Source organism: Thalassophryne amazonica, chromosome 11 (genome assembly GCF_902500255.1).
Source record: "Thalassophryne amazonica chromosome 11, fThaAma1.1, whole genome shotgun sequence".
Classification (NCBI taxonomy): Eukaryota; Metazoa; Chordata; class Actinopteri; order Batrachoidiformes; family Batrachoididae; genus Thalassophryne; species Thalassophryne amazonica.
This window is the reverse complement of record NC_047113.1, coordinates 46081208-46103707: the sequence shown is the minus strand read 5'-3', so window position 1 is coordinate 46103707 and position 22500 is coordinate 46081208. Positions and strand designations below refer to the sequence as shown.

The 22500-nt window shown below is 40.2% G+C and overlaps 1 protein-coding gene across 1 annotated transcript in view; it reads left to right on the top strand.

Moving 5' to 3' along the window:
• The window catches only part of ankhd1 (ankyrin repeat and KH domain containing 1), a 158257-nt gene that overhangs the window by 41298 nt on the left and 94459 nt on the right, over window positions 1–22500 (top strand). Inside the window, 5 exon segments of the mRNA XM_034181457.1 lie at window positions 16722–16878; window positions 20681–20828; window positions 21021–21168; window positions 21274–21507; window positions 21632–21726. Coding sequence (XP_034037348.1) covers window positions 16722–16878; window positions 20681–20828; window positions 21021–21168; window positions 21274–21507; window positions 21632–21726 — 782 coding nt within the window.

The window sequence follows — 22500 nt, the reverse complement described above, 5'->3', positions numbered from 1 at the left end:
AGTTGTCTAGTGCTTGCTCTGGGGGTCGACAAGGTTAATATGGAGTGACTTGGGCCAAGTTTGCTGTGATTTGGCGCTTTATACATAACATACTTATACATGAATTGAAATGTAATTGAATATTGAAGTGTATGTCTGTGTTGATATGTAGCGTGTTGTGAATTTGCGTATATGTTGTTATGACTGTTATAATTGTTGGACTCATTCTAGCAGGGGTGGGCGTTGATAAGCTTTGCTTCTGCCCACACCCTTCAGACTCACAGGCTTGTTTATATAACATTCATATTATTGGTATGTTTCTGTTCTTTCGCATTTGTGTGTGTGCCGAATAAATCCATTCATTCATTCATTCACAGTGCAGATGAGTCAAGTATGGGAAATAATTGGATATTTTCTGCATGCTAAAAATTTGTTTTACTGTCCAAGTTGGAACAGACAATCAAAAATACAGACACCTATAGATTTTCTTGTCTGCTATGCCATGGATGCTTCTTGAGAGGTCGGTCTCAAGAAGCATCCATCTGACCAAACATTGATTTCTTATCTCTCACTACCATACTCTTAACCCTTTGATGCACAGCATTGGTTAAAAATGACCCGGCCGAGTTTTTATTTTCTGTATCTTTGCAATAAATTAATTCCACTGTTTGCTATTCAAGGTATTCCTCAATGAACTTGTTTTTGATCATCATGCATTCTTTTTATTTTTTTTCCTTTATTTATTTTTTTTTTTTTGAATTAAACCCTTTTTGTATCGCTACCCTTCTAATCAATCAATCAATCAATCAATTTTTTTTATATAGCGCCAAATCACAACAAACAGTTGCCCCAAGGCGCTTTATATTGTAAGGCAAGGCCATACAATAATTATGTAAAACCCCAACGGTCAAAACGACCCCCTGTGAGCAAGCACTTGGCTACAGTGGGAAGGAAAAACTCCCTTTTAACAGGAAGAAACCTCCAGCAGAACCAGGCTCAGGGAGGGGCAGTCTTCTGCTGGGACTGGTTGGGGCTGAGGGAGAGAACCAGGAAAAAGACATGCTGTGGAGGGGAGCAGAGATCGATCACTAATGATTAAATGCAGAGTGGTGCATACAGAGCAAAAGAAAAAGAAACAGTGCATCATGGGAACCCCCCAGCAGTCTACGTCTATAGCAGCATAACTAAGGGATGGTTCAGGGTCACCTGATCCAGCCCTAACTATAAGCTTTAGCAAAAAGGAAAGTTTTAAGCCTAATCTTAAAAGTAGAGAGGGTGTCTGTCTCCCTGATCTGAATTGGGAGCTGGTTCCACAGGAGAGGAGCCTGAAAGCTGAAGGCTCTGCCTCCCATTCTACTCTTACAAACCCTAGGAACTACAAGTAAGCCTGCAGTCTGAGAGCGAAGCGCTCTATTGGGGTATATGGTACTACGAGGTCCCTAAGATAAGATGGGACCTGATTATTCAAAACCTTATAAGTAAGAAGAAGAATTTTAAATTCTATTCTAGAATTAACAGGAAGCCAATGAAGAGAGGCCAATATGGGTGAGATATGCTCTCTCCTTCTAGTCCCCGTCAGTACTCTAGCTGCAGCATTTTGAATTAACTGAAGGCTTTTTAGGGAACTTTTAGGACAACCTGATAATAATGAATTACAATAGTCCAGCCTAGAGGAAATAAATGCATGAATTAGTTTTTCAGCATCACTCTGAGACAAGACCTTTCTGATTTTAGAGATATTGCGTAAATGCAAAAAAGCAGTCCTACATATTTGTTTAATATGCACTTTGAATGACATATCCTGATCAAAAATGACTCCAAGATTTCTCACAGTATTACTAGAGGTCAGGGTAATGCCATCCAGAGTAAGGATCTGGTTAGACACCATGTTTCTAAGATTTGTGGGGCCAAGTACAATAACTTCAGTTTTATCTGAGTTTAAAAGCAGGAAATTAGAGGTCATCCATGTCTTTATGTCTGTAAGACAATCCTGCAGTTTAGCTAATTGGTGTGTGTCCTCTGGCTTCATGGATAGATAAAGCTGGGTATCATCTGCGTAACAATGAAAATTTAAGCAATACCGTCTAATAATACTGCCTAAGGGAAGCATGTATAAAGTGAATAAAATTGGTCCTAGCACAGAACCTTGTGGAACTCCATAATTAACTTTAGTCTGTGAAGAAGATTCCCCATTTACATGAACAAATTGTAATCTATTAGACAAATATGATTCAAACCACCGCAGCGCAGTGCCTTTAATACCTATGGCATGCTCTAATCTCTGTAATAAAATTTTATGGTCAACAGTATCAAAAGCAGCACTGAGATCTAACAGAACAAGCACAGAGATGAGTCCACTGTCCGAGGCCATAAGAAGATCATTTGTAACCTTCACTAATGCTGTTTCTGTACTATGATGAATTCTAAAACCTGACTGAAACTCTTCAAATAGACCATTCCTCTGCAGATGATCAGTTAGCTGTTTTACAACTACCCTTTCAAGAATTTTTGAGAGAAAAGGAAGGTTGGAGATTGGCCTATAATTAGCTAAGATAGCTGGGTCAAGTGATGGCTTTTTAAGTAATGGTTTAATTACTGCCACCTTAAAAGCCTGTGGTACATAGCCAACTAACAAAGATAGATTGATCATATTTAAGATCGAAGCATTAAATAATGGTAGGGCTTCCTTGAGCAGCCTGGTAGGAATGGGGTCTAATAAACATGTTGATGGTTTGGATGAAGTAACTAATGAGAATAACTCAGACAGAACAATCGGAGAGAAAGAGTCTAACCAAATACCGGCATCACTGAAAGCAGCCAAAGATAACGATACGTCTTTGGGATGGTTATGAGTAATTTTTTCTCTAATAGTTAAAATTTTGTTAGCAAAGAAAGTCATGAAGTCATTACTAGTTAAAGTTAATGGAATACTCAGCTCAATAGAGCTCTGACTCTTTGTCAGCCTGGCTACAGTGCTGAAAAGAAACCTGGGGTTGTTCTTATTTTCTTCAATTAGTGATGAGTAGAAAGATGTCCTAGCTTTACGAAGGGCTTTTTTATAGAGCAACAGACTCTTTTTCCAGGCTAAGTGAAGATCTTCTAAATTAGTGAGACGCCATTTCCTCTCCAACTTACGGGTTATCTGCTTTAAGCTACGAGTTTGTGAGTTATACCACGGAGTCAGACACTTCTGATTTAAAGCTCTCTTTTTCAGAGGAGCTACAGCATCCAAAGTTGTCTTCAATGAGGATGTAAAACTATTGACGAGATACTCTATCTCCCTTACAGAGTTTAGGTAGCTACTCTGCACTGTGTTGGTATATGGCATTAGAGAACATAAAGAAGGAATCATATCCTTAAACCTAGTTACAGCGCTTTCTGAAAGACTTCTAGTGTAATGAAACTTATTCCCCACTGCTGGGTAGTCCATCAGAGTAAATGTAAATGTTATTAAGAAATGATCAGACAGAAGGGAGTTATCAGGGAATACTGTTAAGTCTTCTATTTCCATACCATAAGTCAGAACAAGATCTAAGATATGATTAAAGTGGTGGGTGGACTCATTTACTTTTGAGCAAAGCCAATAGAGTCTAATAATAGATTAAATGCAGTGTTGAGGCTGTCATTCTCAGCATCTGTGTGGATGTTAAAATCGCCCACTATAATTATCTTATCTGAGCTAAGCACTAAGTCAGACAAAAGGTCTGAAAATTCACAGAGAAACTCACAGTAACGACCAGGTGGACGATAGATAATAACAAATAAAACTGTTTTTTGGGACTTCCAATTTGGATGGACAAGACTAAGAGACAAGCTTTCAAATGAATTAAAGCTCTGTCTGGGTTTTGGATTAATTAATAAGCTAATGCACAACACGGGTAAAAAATGACCCATATCCATTTTCTATGTTTTTTTTTCATGTATGATTGAGTGTTTCTATGATATACGTATCTTTGGAATAAATTAATTTTATCATTTGCTATTCCTATTTTATTTTCCTTTATTTTCTTTATCAACAAGGGGAAGTGATGGTCTAGTGGTTAAGCGTTGGGCTTGAGACCAGAAGATCCTTGGTTCAAACCCCAACCTGACCGGAAAATCACTAAGGGCCCTTGGGCAAGGTCCTTAATCCCCAAGTTGCTCCCGGTGTGTAGTGAGCGCCTTGCATGGCAGCTCCCTGACATCAGTGTGAGCGTATTTGTGTGAATGGGTGAATGTGAGACATAATTGTAATGTGCCTTGAGCATCTGATGCAGATGGAAAAGCGCTATATAAATGCAGTCCATTTACCATTTAAGCACAGCTTTTGTATTTCTGCACAGGGTTCAACTATAAACCGAAGTGGTGCACAGTGCGGTGCGAAAGGTCCTATCTGACCTTATGTCCTGAAGTCCAAAGATAGAAATGAAAATCTTCTAGTACTGTTTCTGGTCTGACTCTGTGCTGAATTGTTGATTCGTGAAATTATTCTAAAATGTTTGTTTCATTGATGCACTGTATACATGTTACAAATGTGAAATAAACTTATTTAAAAGAAAAAATAATGTACAGAACAACCACTTAAAATGTGGCGGATTCAAGACTTATTTTGTTTCATATTTCCCCTGCATAATTTTCAATTGAAAAGTTTGAATTCCCAAGTCACAATATCACCAGGCTGGGGGCATTCACTTCAAAGTGTGAAAATCTCACCTTGTCCTTCAGATTCAGATTTTGTCACCCCTCTATACTGTCAAAAAAAAAAAAAAAAAAAAAAGGTCCAGCTTTCCTCTCCAAGTCAGCAGGTGCATTTCTGGAAAATGTCTTACTGCATTTCTCAGCGTGTGTTACACATTTTAGGAAAAGTAGAAACATCCCGATGGCTGGCTGACAGTGAAATGAACACTGCTTCGTCTGATAACAAAGCATAGCTGAGCTTTCATTCGAAAGTGAACCTTCGGATTTAAGCCTGGTTCACACGGAAAGATAATTGAGCTGATATCGGACCCGATCTTCCCCTTCCGACAATCTTAAGGACTCCCCAACAATCGTGATGATAAAGATAATCTTATCGGATATTCCTGACATGTCTGGTGTGGTAAGAGTGCTCTGATCTGCTCGGAAGGACGTCAGGAACGCTCCGATCGCAAATCGGGGATATTCAACATGTTGGATTATTTTGGCCCGATATCGCAGCATGTATAGTGTCCTCTGAGCACAAACAAGCACGCAGCATGCTGAATGTGACATGCAGCCAATCAGAAAGCGAGGTGACGGATGTACAGAGCGGAAAATAAAATCTAAACAGCTGTTCTGACTTACCAGAAAGTCTGGTGGTCGCGCTGTCTCCACTCCTTTAAAGAACGCCTTTTTTTTTTTTTGTATCGTTTTTTCCCTCTGTTTTAAATAGTCCACAAACTATCTCCATCTGTTTACTCTGAAGTCACGTTTAATCTCGAGAGACTTTGCGAGATTTCCTGTCTGACCTGAGAATGTTCGTGTGTGATGTGTTGATTTGACCGTGTGGCTGAACACACACCGTACGACCAAACCTGTTAGAGCTATGTTTTTTGTTGTTGTTGCTTTTTTATCTCAAAATCTCAAATGGATTTCTTACATTGGAAAAAAAAAAGTCAGAATTTTATTTTGAGGAGATAATGGACTTTCTATCTAATGTGCCAGAATTGTGAGAGGGGTTTGTAAGGAGCCCCATGACACTGGCTGGCAATTGCGTGCGTGGGGACTCTTTGGTGGAGTGGACTTTGGAAATCACGAGTGAGTGCCCCCCCCCCCCCCCCCCCCAGTGTTCCTCTGTGTAGCAGTAGGCTTTATTTCTATTTTACTTTGAGAGTCTGTCGTAATGTCTGTTCTGTAACAGTGCAACATACATACGAGGGCTGTCCATAAAGTATAGGTCCTTTTTATTTTTTTCAAAAACTATATGGATTTCATTCATATGTTTTTACGTCAGACATGCATGAAACCTCGTGCGCATGCGTGAGTTTTTCCACGCCTGTCGGTGACGTCATTCGCCTGTGAGCACTCCTTGTGGGAGGAGTCGTCCAGCCCCTCGTCGGAATTCCTTTGTCTGAGAAGTTGCTGAGAGACTGGTGCTTTGTTTGATCAAATTTTTTTCTAAACCTGTGAGACACATCGAAGTGGACATTTTATCCGGATATTCCACTGTTAAAGGAGATTTTTTTAATGAAAGACGTGTGGACGGGTCCGCGCGTTGGGACGCAGCCGGCGCGGAGCGGCGGCACAGGAAAAACACCTCCGTGTTGATAACCATTTGTAAAATCCAGGCGGCTTTTGATGGCTTTCAGTGGAGTGAGTATATGAGAAATTGTTTAACAGCTGGACATGTTCCAACTCGTCTTTAAGGCTTCCAACAGAGGTGTTTTTCCTGTGGTGGAGCGTCGCGGCGGCTGCGAGCCGACGCGCGGACCCGTCCGCACGTCTTTCATTAAAAAAATCTCCTTTAACAGTGGAATATCCGGATAAAATGCTGAAACCGACTTCTTCTGAAACTTCTCTGTTCTCTCACGACGTCCTGGATCAATAGAGCCTGAAATGTGGAGGTTTTCAGCTTGAAACAGGCTGATGACGCCACCTGAGAGCGCAGCGCGACGTCTCGCACCGTGGGAAGTCCTTAAAGCGACAGTGTCACCTCAAAATCTCTCATCAGCCGTTAAAATTTTCACTGAAACCAGCTTAATTTTCGAACCGTGTCCACTTCGATGTGTCTCACAGGTTTAGAAAAAATTTTGATCAAACAAAGCGGCCAGTCTCTCAGCAACTTCTCAGACAAAGGAATTCCGACGAGGGGCTGGACGACTCCTCCCACAAGGAGTGCTCACAGGCGAATGACGTCACCGACAGGCGTGGAAAAACTCACGCATGCGCACGAGGGTTCAAGCATGTCTGACGTAAAAACATATGAATGAAATCCATATAGTTTTTGAAAAAAAATAAAAAGGACCTATACTTTATGGACAGACCTCATACACACCTCTTCGCGGTTATTCAGACCGTTTGTCAGACAGCCTGCTGTCTGATCTGTCTGATCACAGATGTGTTTTGATTAGGGATAGGTATTGATAAGATTTTATCTTTTCGTACCATTATCGATCAGATTCCTTATCGATTCAGTTATTGATACCTCTTGTGAATTTTCTGTGTATTAAAAGTAGTAGGCTTTACAGGTTTTCTTTGTCAACAACATTTTATTGAGTCTTAAAGTAAATAAATATGAAATTGGTCACCGGATCCTTGATCCTTAAATAATAAAAATACAAATAAAAAAAAATAAAATCTGTAGTTTGTCGAAAGCATTTCCTTTCAGTCATTTTGGAGTGAAGGTCATTCTATACCTCTGAGCTGAGCTCAGCTGGCTGTTGCTTGTCAGTGCAGGACGTCTTATTTTGGGAGGGAAAAAAAACAGTTTTGATCAAATGCAGTTTATTGTTCATATTACAATGTTTGGAAAGAGGTGTCATTAGATTTAAATGGCAGTTTGCTTTGAAGTTGTTAATTCCGACCAGACTCTATCTTTCTAACTTGACTCGGCAGAGAGCTACGCAGCGTTTGGAGCTGTGTGAATGGAACGGAGGACGATTCTCGTTTCTTTCTCGCAACAACACAGGAGTCCCAGTTAGTAACTTTAATCTGCACAAAAGTGACTCATGATTGACATATTTTAATGGCTTTGAGAAGGGTTAAGAAGCAGATTTGCTGCTTCTGAAAAGCAGTGAAGAAAAGAAGCAATGGGTCGGAGCACTGCTTCTTTGCTTCAAGCTTCAAAGCAGAGCCATGCTGCAGAAGCAGTTGATTGCAGACCCGCTGCATGGGTCTGCAATCAACGTAGAGAAATCATTTTCCAGACAAACACCCTCAAAGACAAAGGCCCCTCTGAAGGACTGATAAGGGAATTGTTGAGCAAAGAGGCTATTGATGTTGGTGGATCGAATAATTTCTTAATGATTCTCGAAAAGAACCGGTTCCGATCCCCAACCCTAATAAGCGAAGTGTGCATCGCATCTGCGCATGCATGGGTCAGACGGGGGCAAAAATTCCAGCTCCCAAACTCAAACCACTCCCATTGAATTTTGTATACAGTAGCATTAGCGGACTGTAAAAGTTAAGGCTTTTACAGGGATTGCTTCAAAGGCTTTAAGCCTTAAGCGACATATACAATAATGACAAGGGCGCATTGTGCTGTTTTCAAATGCTTGAACGGAATTCATAGGCTTGAAAGTTGGCTGAAAACACACGACTGCAAAGCTCCACTGAGTCCACACAAAAACAGAAGGAAGAAGAAATGTGGTCGTAAACGTCCGTTCATTCTACATAATTTCACCACAGAAAAGAAAGATCCAGATGGACATAAAAGACGGACTAAAATGGTAATTTTCTTGCACACGTTTATTTTGTCAATATCCTGAAACCGTGCTGCCATTTTTGTGCATCGGCTTATGACCGTAATGTCGCGCCATGAATAACGTGGTGCGTACTATTGTAAAATTGGCATGTTCTGTAAACAAACTGCATGCATGCACATATTGTATGTCTGTCAACTTAAAACAAACGTGACACCAAAGAGGTTATATGTGGGACTCACTGTCGTTGTCATTACGAAGCCGGCGGAGTAGCGATTTCTCATCCCTGCTTAGCAAATATTCTGCAATATCCACAGTTTTAGTCTCTGGACTTCATCTAACCATCCGTCAGTTGCCTTCAAGGGGTCAGAAATTTGTTTCTCTCCAACTATCAACAAGGACCGGTCTTTTTCGACAGCAGCGCGCTCTTCCTCCTTCATCGGCACTAACGGTACTTTCTGTACAGATGCAGCACACGCAAGCACAACCAGCTCTTCTTTCCATTTCTGTCCACTGCCGTACGTAGTCCTGGTTGTAACAGGCAATCCGCGGCGCTTACAAAAATGCTTTAAATCGTCAACTTTCCAGCGGTTGAAATGATCCAAATCACAGCACTCCTCGCTGCTTTCTGCCGCCATAGCTTGTGGGTTGGTAACCGAAAGATTTAGCCTACCCATAATGCAACGCGCGGCCTGAGATGCGCACTTCGCTTATTTTGACAGTTATATCCATGAGAACACTTAGCATGCACAAAGCTAACCATGTACTAAATTAATAGGCTGCGTTTATGATTAATGGACGTGCATGCGCACCGTTTTTGCAGAGTGGAAAGCGGCTGTAAGTTTTCTCACAGTAGCAAGCGGCTGCTGTTTTTTCTACGAGTGCATCAAAATTAACAGTCATCACTTAAAAACGAGTCATCATAACACGACGTCCTACTTATGGAAACTTTGTAATTAATCTGTGGCTCCGTTTTTAATGTTGGAAGCTACATTCTATTCAAGCGCGTCCTGGGATGTTTTCCCTCAAAGAAACGCTATCGGAAACACTTGGAAATGCTATACTTTAAGTGCAACATGTCCTTTAAAACATAGAGGAATGGAAATAATGCTGGATGCTGCCACCCTCAATGCCTACATCAACTTCACAGCATCCTGATTATATGGGTGGTGTGAACCATACACTGGTTATTCATCAAGGAGCTGAGCAAAGAGCTCGTCATGCCGCATATGAAGAGGCGCTTGGAGGGCACGCCCAAACTCCAAAAGCATATTCTTGAGGCAGTGGGAAGACGTGGGTTAAAAAAAATAAAACACAACCACCACCTAGCCACAAGAAGCCATCAGACAGGAGGGCCAAAGTCAGAGGAAGAGGTGCGTGATCTGCCCAGTTTTCAAACAGAGAAAAGTCAGCAGCTGGTTTTGCCAGTGCACCAGGCCTGTGTGGAACACAAGCACTTAGTGATCATTTAACCTGCCAAAAATTTAGCCTGCCAAAAAGCTCACTAATTCATATACCTCATATTCAACTTCATTATGTTTGTCTGTTTTGCACCTTTTTCTTATTGCACATTTTATTTTACTTGCACACTTCATTTGCACATTTTTTTACTGTGATTTATTGAGTGTTTAGTTTATATTTATACATGCTGTACAGAGAGAGTGCAGCTCAAACCGAATTCAAATTCCTTGTGTTCTTGCGGATACTTGGCTAATAAAGGCCATTCTGATTCTGATTTGTGAGGCATGTACAAATTAATATGGCAGTTTGTGCTCTAGCGATGTGTTCGGCTGTATTTTATTTTGTTTGGTCACATTTCACCAGTTTACAATTGTTAAACTACAGATACAACCCCTGGCAATAATTATTGAATCACCGGCCTCGGAGGATGTTCATTCAGTTGTTTAATTTTGTAGAAAAAAGCAGATCACAGACATGACACAAAACTAAAGTCATTTCAAATGGCAACTTTCTGGCTTTAAGAAACACTATAAGAAATCAGGAAAAATAATTGTGGCAGTCAGTAATGGTTACTTTTTTAGACCAAGCAGAGGGAAAAAAATGGACTCATTCAATTCTGAGGAATAAATTATGGAATCACCCTGTAAATTTTCATCCCCAAAACTAACACCTGCATCAAATCAGATCTGCTCGTTAGTCTGCATCTAAAAAGGAGTGATCACACCTTGGAGAGCTGTTGCACCAAGTGGACTGACATGAATCATGGCTCCAACACGAGAGATGTCAATTGAAACAAATGAGAGGATTAGCAAACTCTTAAGAGGGTAAATCATCACGCAATGTTGCAAAAAATGTTGGTTGTTCACAGTCAGCTGTGTCTAAACTCTGCACCAAATACAAACAACATGGGAAGGTTGTTAAAGGCAAACATACTGGTAGACCAAGGAAGACATCAAAGCGTCAAGACAGAAAACTTAAAGCAATATGTCTCCAAAATCGAAAATGCACAACAAAACAAATGAGGAACGAATGGGAGGAAACTGGAGTCAACGTCTGTGACCGAACTGTAAGAAACCGCCTAAAGGAAATGGGATTTACATACAGAAAAGCTAAACGAAAGCCATCAACACCTAAACAAAAAAAAAACAAGGTTACAATGGGCTAAGGAAAAGCAATCGTGGACTGTGGATGACTGGATGAAAGTCATATTCAGTGATGAATCTCGAATCTGCATTGGGCAAGGTGATGATGCTGGAACTTTTGTTTGGTGCCGTTCCAATGAGATTCATAAAGATGACTGCCTGAAGAGAACATGTAAATTTCCAGTCATTGATGATATGGGGCTGCATGTCAGGTAAAGGCACTGGGGAGATGGCTGTCATTACATCATCAATAAATGCACATGTTTACGTTGATATTTTGGACACTTTTCTTATCCCATCAATTGAAAGGATGTTTGGGGATGATATCATTTTTCAAGATGATAATGCATCTTGCCATAGAGCAAAAACTGTGAAAACATTCCTTGCAAAAAGACACATAGGGTCAATGTCATGGCCTGCAAATAGTCCGAATCTTAATCCAATTGAAAATCTTTGGAAGATGAAGAAAATGGTCCATGACAAGGCTCCAACCTGCAAAGCTGATCTAGCAACAGCAATCAGAGAAAGTTGGAGCCAGATTGATGAAGAGTACTGTTTGTCACTCATTAAGTCCATGCCTCAGAGACTGCAAGCTGTTATAAAAGCCAGAGGTGGTGCAACAAAATACTAGTGATGTGTTGGAGCGTTCTTTTGTTTTTCATGATTCCATAATTTTTTCCTCAGAATTGAGTGATTCCATATTTTTTTTTCCCTCTGCTTGGTCTAAAAAAGTAACCGTTACTGACTGCCACAATTTTTTTTTTCCTGATTTCTTATAGTGTTTCTTAAAGCCAGAAAGTTGCCATTTGAAATTACTTTAGTTTTGTGTCATGTCTGTGATCTGCTTTTTTTCTACAAAATTAAACAACTGAATGAACATCCTCTGAGGCCGGTGATTCCATAATTTTTGCCAGGGGTTGTACAGTTCAGTTCAATATCTGTGTTATCTGATATCAGAGGTATGTGAGACAAATAGAGCTGCCACAAATGACTATTTTGATAGTCGACTAGTCAACGATTATTTTGTGATTAGTCGACTTGTCGGATTATGCGTAAATTGCATCTTATTGCATTTTATCGATTTTCATACCGTTAAAGAGTTCGCTTATCAATCCGATTTCTTACCGATACCTCCTGTGAATTTTCTGTGTGCTACAAGTAGGCTTTACTGTTACAGACCCGTTGCAGGGTCTGTAATCAATGTAGAGAAATGATCATTTTCCTGACAAACACCCCCAAAAACAGCTACTCTGAAGGACCGATAAGGGAATCGTTAAGCAAAAAGGTTATTGATGTCGGTAAATCGAATCATTTCTCAACGATACCCATCCCTAGTACAGAATGTAATGATCAACTTCCATTGTTCACTCATGTTAGCCAGTATCTGTAGTTTCTCCAAAAATATTAGTTCTATCAACATTCTGTTTTGACAGTGTTCACCCTTGACCCAAAATACATCAGCATACCAAATGTCAGCTCTCCCCAATTTCTCCGTGATCAAAGCCATACACACGCACGTACACAGAGGCCACTTGGCTTTTAATACATAGATTGTGTTGGTTAATTTACATTGGCTGCTCTAAACTTTGCATTCTGCCACCAGTAAATGCTCATGTTCTTGGCTGTGTATAGTGGCAACAGTGAATTATCTGCTGCATGGAGAACAAGGACAGATTAAAGATTGCGGGGTCCCCCCCTTTAAAAAAAAATAAAAAATAAATAAATTAATTAATTTATAAAAAAAGGTTATTGCTAAACTATGAATTGTGATGAATTACAACATTGGTTTTATTATCACCACAACTTTGTCTATCAGATGGTTGTATTTGGATGGAAGGAAGTTTTGTAGTTTTGGTCTATGGTTGCTGAATTTATTTATATAGAGGAGGCTAGTTTTATGCTTGAATCTGAAAGAAGTGTGGGTGGGAATGCGTATGATGGTTGGTTGTTCAAAGCATTGGCGTTATTCAACCCCTGGCAAAAATTATGGAATCACCAGCCTCGGAGGATGTTCATTTAGTTGTTTAATTTTGTAGAAAAAAAAGCAGATCACAGACATGACACAAAACTAAAGTCATTTCAAATGGCAACTTTCTGGCTTTAAGAAACACTATAAGAAATCAGGAAAAAAAATTGTGGCTGTCAGTAAGTTACTTTTTTAGACCAAACAGAGGGAAAAAAATAAGGAATCACTCAATTCTGAGGAAAAAATTATGGAATCATGAAAAACAAAAGAACGCTCCAACACATCACTAGTATTTTGTTGCACCACCTCTGGCTTTTATAACAGCTTGCAGTCTCTGAGGCATGGACTTAATGAGTGACAAACAGTACTCTTCATCAAACTGGCTCCTTTCTCTGGCTCCAACTTTCGCTGTTGCCAGATGAGCTTTGCAGGTTGGAGCCTTGTCATGGACCATTTTCTTCAACTTCCACCAAAGATTTTCAATTGGATTAAGATCCAGACTATTTGTGCCCATGACATTGACCCTATGTGTCTTTTTTTGCACTGAATGTTTTCACAGTTTTTGCTCTATGGCAAGATGCATTATCATCTTGACAAATGATTTCATCATCCCCAAACATCCTTTCAATTGATGGGATAAGAAAAGTGTCCAAAATATCAACGTAAACTTGTGCATTTATTGATGATGTAATGACAGCCATCTCCCCCGTGCCTTTACCTGACATGCAGCCCCATATCATCAATGACTGTGGAAATTCTCATGTTCTCTTCAGGCAGTCATCTTTATAAATCTCATTGAAACGGCACCAAACAAAAGTTCCAGCATCATTGCCTTGCCCAATGCAGATTCGAGATTCATCACTGAATATGACTTTCATCCAGTCATCCACAGTCCACGATTGCTTTTCCTTAGCCCATTGTAACCTTGTTTTTTTCTGTTTAATGATGGCTGTCGTTTAGCTTTTCTGTATGTAAATCCCATTTCCTTTAGGCGGTTTCTTACAGTTCGGTCACAGACGTTGACTTCAGTTTCCTCCCATTCGTTCCTCATTTGTTTTGTTGTGCATTTTCGATTTTTGACACACATTGCTTTAAGTTTTCTGTCTTGACACTTTGTTGTCTTCCTTGGTCTACCAGTATGTTTGCCTTTAACAACCTTCCCATGTTGTTTGTATTTGGTCCAGAGTTTAGACACAGCTGACTGTGAACAACCAACATCTTTTGCAACATTGCGTGATGATTTACCTTCTTTTAAGAGTTTGATAATCCTCTCCTTTGTTTCAATTGACATCTCTCGTGTTGGAGCTATGATTCATGTCAGTCCACTTGGTGCAACAGCTGTCCAAGGTGTGATCACTCCTTTTTAGATGCAGACTAATGAGCAGATCTGATTTTGATGCAGGTGTTAGTTTTGGGGATGAAAATTTACAGGGTGATTCCATAATTTATTCCTCAGAATTGAGTGAGTCTGTATTTTTTCCCTCTGCTTGGTCTAAAAAAGTAACCGTTACTGACTGCCACAATTTTTTTTCTTGATTTCTTATAGTGTTTCTTAAAGCCAGAAAGTTGCCATTTGAAATGACTTTAGTTTTGTGTCATGTCTGTGATCTGCTTTTTTTCTACAAAATTAAACAACTGAATGAACATCCTCCGAGGCCGGTGATCCCATAATTATTGCCAGGGGTTGTATAAGATGAGGGTTCGCCGGGCCTGTGTTGGGGAGAGGTGACGGACGAGAGCTCTGCTGTTTGGCATTTTTAATGGTTTTTGCTTAGCTCTTGCTTTGCTTTGTGTAACGCTGATACTGTCAAATCTCAGAAGCTAGGCTAGGTCCTGATCAGTACTCAGATGGAAGACCTCTTAAGAAGACCAAGACTATTATTTCTCAATATTAAATACAATATGTTGTACATCAAATACTCTGTCACGTTAAATACATTTATGCGCTTAATACTGCTTCAGGGTTCTCCCCAGACAATGAAATAATGGTGCCACGCTGTTATACGCTCATCATAGCGCCATTATACTGTGGCCTCATCTTGCAATGTTTTTTTGATTTGACAATTTATTCATCAGTCATCATCAAAGCCATTTAAAGATATCGATCGTGACTCACCTTTCTGCTGATTAAAGTCACTAACAGGGACTCTTGTCTATTGTCGTGAACAAGTAACAAGAATCATCGGTTTCACACCGCACATTTTTTTTTTCTTTCATTCATGATTAATGTGTCTTTTTCATGGAGCAGCAGCAGCGCAAACGGCTCTCTTACATGGACTGGACGCTTCGCCAGTTTGTAAACTGAAGTTATGTTCCCTCATGTAAAGGGGAAAAAAATTGGTAAAAAAAAATAATATCCTCCGTGTGTTGTTTTTGTGGGGTTTCAGTGATTAAACACTTTCTCTCCAAATGAATCGTTCTCTGCCGCTGCTACCGGCTCACCAACAGCAAGTTAAAGTTATGGTCCCTCGTGTAATCGCAAAAATCCGTGTGTTGTTTTTGTGGGACTTCAGTGATTAAGCGCTTTTCTGCCAAATGACGACTTCTCTACCGCTGCCACCATCTGTTAATGTCTGTTACCGACTACGTCCCTCCTCCAGGGCACAGGCCCGACTGATGAAAAGCTCTCTCTCTCTGTGTGCTCAGCTTGCTCCTGTAGTGCTCCTGGCCTGCATTCACAAAAAAAAACTTTAATATTCAACTTCTTTGGGTTAGGGTTAGTATTTGGATGGGGTACCTCTTAGGAAGACCAGGGGCTGTTTGTTTTTGTAGATGTTGTGTCAGGAAGGGCATCTGGCGTAAAACGTCTGGCAAAATCTGAGTGTGGTTCTATTCTGGATCCACCATGGAGACTCTGAACAAACTTGGGCAGCTGAAAGACAAACGACAATTATTGATCAACTTTTTGAACTTGTTTCTTTTGCATTGGAGACTGTTACAGATTAGTTCTGAAAGCTATACTAAGCTTAGCTCAAGTTGCAAATTTAGTTCGGGAAAATGCACAAAGGCCACAATGTCAAGAGCTCCTTTCTGTCTGGCTAATGCATAGGTTTTGGCTTGGACTGAAAGATTCAAAGCAGACACTTTATATTCATTCTTGTTTTGCTTTCTTCTTTCAGTTTTAAGTGTCTTTAAATCATGCCTCCACCTAAACAATAACACAGGAAGATGATATCCTTCAGTAAAAATACTTTAGCTTCCCCAATGTTCTCCTCTTTGACTTATCTTCTCTTTTGTAACAAACATTTCTGCACAAATTTGATATTTTTTCCCTGTTCAGCTGTGCCTTCCTCTCTAGCTGACCACTGTCTCCGGTTTCTGCTTCTCTCACATTCACTGCTGCCTCTTACCCATCTATAATTCACAAAAGGAGGACACTGTTTTTTTTTTCCCCCTAGCATAAAAAGCCTGATCCTAAACATTATCTGCTAGTTTAAACCAGTATATAGATCCACCATTATTTGCCTCAGTATTCCGTTTATTTCTGGTCAAAGAGCTGATCTTTCTTGACCATTTCAATGGCTATGGATATAATTTCCTACCTTGCTGACAAATGGCAGAATTAAAAAGATTAAGAATCATAGATGGTGTATTGAAAGTAGTGAAAAATGTAAATATTAAGCAATATTAACAATGCTTGTGTGTGTGTTTTCTGTCTGTGTGAATTTTTTTTTTTTTCTTTCCTCTTGGTGTTTGTTGCTATTAACCCTGGATTGGATATGGCTGGACTGGATTTACTACTTCTGGTCTGGTGTGGTACTGCTCCTCTGCGGTTTGCTTTGGCCTATGCATCTCTGCCCTTTTGGTTTTTGGCAGGCATCGGTAAACTGTCCACTGCCGATGGTAAAGCTTTTGCAGACCCTGAGGTGCTACGGCGACTGACTTCATCTGTGAGCTGTGCCCTGGACGAAGCTGCCGCTGCCCTAACCCGTATGAGAGCTGAGAACACACTCAATGCTGGCCAAGCAGACAAGTATGTATTTCATTCATATTGACACTGCTATGTATCATTTTATATCATACACAGTTTATCTTGCACAGTTTTCATATTTACCATATTTTCCTGAGTGCAAGTCTGTTTTTTTTTTAACTAGTATGGAATCTTACTACTTAAATACTGAAAAAAAAAAAAAAAATCACACATTGTTGGAGTGATTTATTATCATTAATAATAATGATGGTGATGACATTCATGTATCAATGCAATAAACAGAAGAAACTCAAATAACAAAACTACACTACAGCAAAGCACAAAATCCCAAATTAGAGCTGATATAAAAAATAAATAAATCAGTTGAACGCGTGTTTTTATTGTAGTATTTTAATGCTGTGGGTCAGTGGTCCGTGTCCATCGGTTTTCTTTTGTCCAAACTCAATCAGTCAACATCTACATTTATCTTGCTTTCTTTAGGAATTTAAAAGTACTTATGTTGAGTAACGGTGCATGCTGTGGTATGCACATGTGCTACTCAGACCCCGTTCAAATTGGGTTTGGCAATCTGGCTTGATCCGGATTCGAGCCGGATAGGGTTTTTTTTTTTTTCCCCCCTTGAATCTGAATGACACAGATCCGACTTAAGCTTGTTCTCCATCTGGCTCAACCCACCACAAGGGATTCCCCAAGATCTGAATGCAAATGTGGCTACAATCTAGCTTAGGGATCATGACATCAAACTTCCTCATTACATCTGTGTGCTCACTGTCTTTTCCAGTAAAGCAAACAACCATTTTTCTCTGCATTCTCATACTCACTCACTCACACACACACACACACACACACTCTTCAACATCAGAAGACCCGTCACAATGGTCATTATTGCAGAATGTCTGTCACCTGCAGCAACAAACTGCAGGTGATGACTTGAGGTGCCATCATTTTTCAATGATAGTGTCACGGACAACAATTTATTAGTAGAAAGCTACAGCAGAGTTTGGACCTTTTCCACAGCATTCTGTTAAAACTGGAAACCCTGGCTCTGATGGCAGTTAAAGTTAACTTTTTGAGAGGTTCAGAATGAATTACTTTGTGATATTACACAAATTAGTCATGCTTACCTGTTTAAAATCAGATGACTTTCTGCACTTAAATAATCCATGTCTTGCTGTCCATTATTCTTCCTTGTTAAAATAACATCCCGTTTGTTTCCATTGCTCCGTTAAGCAGCTAGAGTTGAAAATTTTAAACTTTTAAGTTGTGGTGCACTGCTGCTGTGGTCACCTCCAGAGGTGACAGCTATCTGTTATGAAAAATGTACATCGAGAGTTGGATTATTTAAGTGCAGAGAGTCGCCTGGTGTTAAACAGATAAGTGATTGTGATATTTCAGACTGACATAACTTTTTGTGAGGTTCTAAATTATACTTAAGCTACCCTCAGAGCCAAGGTCTCTTGCTTTAGTGGAACACTGTGAAAAATGTTCAAATTATTTAATCTTTCAATACATGATGTCACTTCCAGTGACGTCATGTACAATCCCAATTCCAGTGAAGTTGGGATGTTGTGTGAAGTGTAAATAAAAACAGAATACGATTTGAAAATCCTCTTCAACCTACATTCAATTTAATACACCACAAAGACAAGATATTTAATGTTCAAACTGTTAAACTTTATTATTTTTGTGCAAATATTTGCTCACTTTGAAATGGTTGCCTGCAACACATTTCAAAAAAACTGGGACAGTGGTTTGTTTGCCACTGTGTTACATCACCTTTCTTTCTAATAACACTCAGTAAGTTTGGGAACTGAGGACACTAATTGTGAGTGTCATGATAAAAGTAGTATCCCCAATAGGCTCAGCTGTTCACAAGCAAAGATGGGGCAAGGGTCACCACTTTGTGAACAACTGCGTGAAAACATAGTCCACCAGTTTAAGAACAATGTTTCTCAACATTCAGTTGCAAGGAATTTAGGGATCCCATTATCTACAGTCCATAATATAATCAGAAGATTCAGAGAATCTGGAGAACTTTCTCCCCGTAAGCGGCAAGGCCAAAAACCAACGTTGAATGGCCGCGACCTTCGATCCCTCAGGCGGCATTGCATTAAAAACTGACATTCTGTAAAGGATCTTAGAGTGGGCTCAGGAACACTTCAGAAAATCTCATTTGAAATGGACAGACGCAAAGTGGAAAAGTGTGCTGTGCTCTCATGAGTCCACATTTCAAATTGTTTTTGGAACTCATGGATGTCGTGTCTTCCGGACAAAAGAGGAAAAAGACCATCCAGATTGTTACCAGTGGAAAGTTCAAAAGCCAGCATCTGTGATGGTATGGGGGTGTGTTCGTGCCCTTGGCATGGGCAGCGTACACATCTGTGATGGCACCATCAATGCTGAAAGGTGCATTCAGTTTTGGAGCAACACATGCTGCCATCCAAGCAATGTCTTTTTCAGGGACGCCCTGTTTATTTCAGCAAGACAATGCCAAGCCACATTCTGCACGTTACAACCGCGTGGCTTCGTAGTAAAAGAATGCGGGTACTAGACTCGCCTGCCTGCAGTCCAGACCTGTCGCCCAGTGAAAATGTGTGGTGGATTATGAAGCACAAAATAAAACAACGGAGACCCCGGACTGTTGAACAACTGAAGTTGTACATCAAGCAAGAATGGGAAAGAATTCCACCTACAAAGCTTCAGCAGTTAGTGTCTTCATTTCCCAAACGCTTATTGAGTGTTGTTAGAAAGAAAGGTGATGTAACACAGTGGTAAACAAACCACTGTCCCAGCTTTTTTGAAATGTGTTACAGGCATCCATTTCAAAATGAGCAAATATTTGCACAAAAACAATAAAATTTATCAGTTAGAACATTAAATATCTTGTCTTTTGTGGTGTATTCAATTGAATATAGGTTGAAGAGGATTTGAAAATCATTGCATTCTGTTTTATTTACGTTTCACACAACGTCCCAACTTCATTGGAATTGGGATTGTATCCTGGGTGTGTTGACTAGCGTGGTTGGTTTTGTCGTAAGTTAGCTTAGAGAAATACTTTGCTTTTGCTGCACTGTCTAGGTTTCAAACGTATTCGGAGACCATCAAATCACTTCCTAAACCCAAAGGCGCCATACCTTCTGTATTTCATGGTATCAGTTTACACGTGCCCTTGCCAACCACGTCAATGCGCATGTGTCAGTGTTTGTAAATGAGAAGTATCGCTATTGTCCGTGTTATCATTGAAAAAGGACAGCACCTCATGCCGTCACCTATAGTCTGCCACTGAAGATGACAGAAATTCTGGGATGTTGTTTTTTTTTTTCCTGACACCTACGTCTGAACACAGCATAAGTGTAGATAAAAACATACAACATCAAATTGGCTAGAAATTGAGTTTGGACTCGTGTAGGATGAGCCTATTTGAAAAACAGGTCTGAGCACCATCCAGCTAGAAAGCAATCTGGATTGCAAACCCGAATCTGAATGGGGTGGAAGTTCTAGTCTACTGTTAAACGCAGGGAAACGCTATGTAAAAGGGGTTCCACTTGCAGAAAAAAAAGGTGACTTATACTCGGGAGGGACTTGCATGTTGTCTTTGGCCCCCAACCCCAAGAGAGGCTTTTTTTTTTTTCTTTTTGAGATGGGCTGCACTTGTACTTTGGAAAATACAGTAGATATTTTAAAGGTGTGTCCTCGATAAACTGTGTCTGGTGTTTTTTGTTATTGTTGTTGTTATTTATTTATTTATTTATTCCCCCTTGCCTGTAGTAATTGTGTAGTTATGAGGCGTGTATATTTTCACCTGTCACAGTCGCAGTAATTGTAGCAGTCTGGTTATTTTCAGCCGTAGTTTAGCCGAGGCGTGCTCTGATGGAGATGTAAATGCTGTGCGGAAATTACTGGACGAAGGGCGGAGCGTCAACGAACACACAGAGGAAGGAGAGAGCTTACTGTGTCTTGCCTGCTCGGCTGGCTACTATGAACTTGCACAGGTAGGTAAAAGGAAGCCTAGGCTATCAGATGTGATTTTTACTCATATCGTTGCAGGCAGTCAGATTTGTATAATTAAATAATCATGCTATAAATGAAATATGGGATTGGTCTGTATCCTGCAAGTTGGTAGTTATGGGACACATTTTATTTATTTATTTTAAATAAACCCTCTTTTTATTTTTCATACATAGGTTTTGTTGGCTATGCATGCCAATGTGGAGGACCGGGGCATCAAGGGTGACATAACACCACTTATGGCTGCTGCGAGTGGGGGCTATGTAGACATAGTCAAACTGCTTCTTGTCCATGGGGCTGATGTTAATGCACAGTCCTCCACAGGTAAGACCAAACTAAAGCATTTCTCACAGTTCGTATTACTTCTTCCATGCACTGTCTGGGTGGTCCAGACAGGCTTTAATTTGTCTCCTGTCCTTGGCCTCTCAGGTAACACAGCTCTGACGTATGCGTGTGCTGGTGGCTTCGTGGATGTGGTAAAAGTGCTGCTAAAAGAGGGTGCTAACATTGAGGACCACAATGAGAATGGGCATACACCTCTCATGGAGGCAGCCAGTGCAGGCCATGTGGAGGTGGCAAGGGTACTGCTGGAGTATGGCGCCGGCATCAACACACACTCCAATGAGTTCAAAGAAAGCGCTCTGACACTCGCCTGCTACAAAGGTCAGAATTCTAATAGTCTTATGACCCATTTGGTTCAGTAATTGTATAATATTAATATAGTCTTCACAGATATCTTGTTCATATTGTTAAAAGGCAGAGACGTTTATTTTCACTTGCTTTGCAGGCCACTTGGACATGGTGCGGTTTTTATTGGAAGCTGGAGCAGACCAGGAACATAAGACAGATGAGATGCACACGGCACTAATGGAGGCGTGCATGGTGAATATTTGCCCCACACATCTTCATAGTTACCTCATCTGGTCAATTCACATTGCCAAATATATTAAGACAAGGGCTGCGACAGCTGAGTAATTTTACAAGTAAGTATTATTTCTTTTGATTGGCGCAGTCTGATAAGAATCTGGCTTTTGTGGAGTTCACACAGACCTATAAGCAACATATTTTGAGTACCAGGTATACATGTCACCAGTTACACTGCACTATGTAGAAACACTCCAAATCAACACACAGAGCTGTTGGAGACAAATCTAATACTTTCTTTGTTCCTGCTGCAACCAGCAGTAAGTGAAATGCATAAAGCAATTAATGGTGACACATTTTGGTGTGCACTTCAAAATAAACACTGTAAGTGCACAGTCTTTTTCTTTTGTTGATTTTTCTTTCAGGTGCCTATCTTCCTCAGTCATATCAGCCATCTCCCAAATGCCTTTCTTTCTAAACCCTAATACCTTCGCTGTCCGTCTGATATACTCACACCTTGAGTCCCTTTTATTCAGAGTAGCGACATGACGAGCTGGAAAAAAAAAAAATTATCTGCATGTAAATCCAACTATTTTATTTATGAAAATGCCGGGTTGTTGTGCATTTGGATGCATAAATAGACACAACAAGGTGTTCAAGATGTACAGATTCCCTTCAGATCCGAACAGAAGAAAAATTTGGGAAATTAAAGTTAGCCTTGTGGGATGGAAGTTTTGCAGTTTTGTGGGTCAAAGTTTTGCGAGGTAAATTTATTTTTCAGTGCCACATAAA